The sequence below is a fragment of the Sinocyclocheilus rhinocerous genome, unplaced genomic scaffold, assembly GCF_001515625.1.
Source record: "Sinocyclocheilus rhinocerous isolate Xijiao unplaced genomic scaffold, SAMN03320098_v1.1 C35880780, whole genome shotgun sequence".
In the NCBI taxonomy this organism is placed as follows: domain Eukaryota; kingdom Metazoa; phylum Chordata; class Actinopteri; order Cypriniformes; family Cyprinidae; genus Sinocyclocheilus; species Sinocyclocheilus rhinocerous.
The window spans coordinates 1-681 of NW_015766491.1; the positions used below are offsets into that span (position 1 = coordinate 1).

Here is a 681-nt window from a genome sequence, read left to right on the forward strand (position 1 = left end):
AAATTACTAAAACTAAATAAATAAAAAAACTATTCAATATTTAAAATATTAATAAATGTTACAAAATATATAAATAACACTGATCACCACCTCTCCTCAGTCTCAGCTCCTCTGTCTCCTTCCTCAGCCTCTCAATTTCTGAAAGCAGCTCCTGGTTTCTACTTTCGGAATCTTGCAATTTGCTGTAAGATAAAAAATAACAGACAAAAAACTATGCCACTCTATTTAAATTCACCTCATTCAAAAAGAGAGTGAACAAAATAAGCTAAATGTATACTATGCACATAAAGAGTGAAACGAATGTTGATTGAGCTGAAAAAAAGTTATTAGACTTTAAATGAAATCAGCAAACCAGATCTCTAGTTTCAGTAGAGTTAAGCAGAACTATGCTGATATGTGTGGTCTTACCATTCTGTGGCAATGTTAAATGCTTTGACTTTGTTAAGCTCGTCCTGGATGGACTGTTTGGCTCTGATCTCAGCATCCAGCGCAGACTGCAGCTCCAGACGTGCAGACATGTCCAGCTTAGCAAAGCGCCTCATCTTCCACGGCATGTCCTAACAAAGCGAGAAAGAGGCCCACCACATCAGACATGCAGGAAAATGAGAATATGGGTTTCATCTTTATCTGCTGTGGGCATGTCTCACCGTTCCTCTGGCTCCCAAGCTGGTGTTCCTGAGC

The 681-nt window shown here is 38.9% G+C and overlaps 1 protein-coding gene across 1 annotated transcript; it reads right to left on the reverse strand.

Moving 5' to 3' along the window:
* Window positions 1–87: 87 nt before the first annotated feature.
* On the reverse strand, window positions 88–675 carry LOC107735219 (serine/threonine-protein kinase MRCK alpha-like; the record flags this gene model as incomplete). Its single annotated transcript, XM_016546978.1, has 3 exons — window positions 648–675; window positions 409–557; window positions 88–182 (listed from the first exon to the last, which is right to left on the reverse strand). Coding segments are annotated over exons 2-3 (241 nt in total), but the record flags the coding sequence as incomplete, so codon positions are not given.
* Window positions 676–681: the final 6 nt, after the last annotated feature.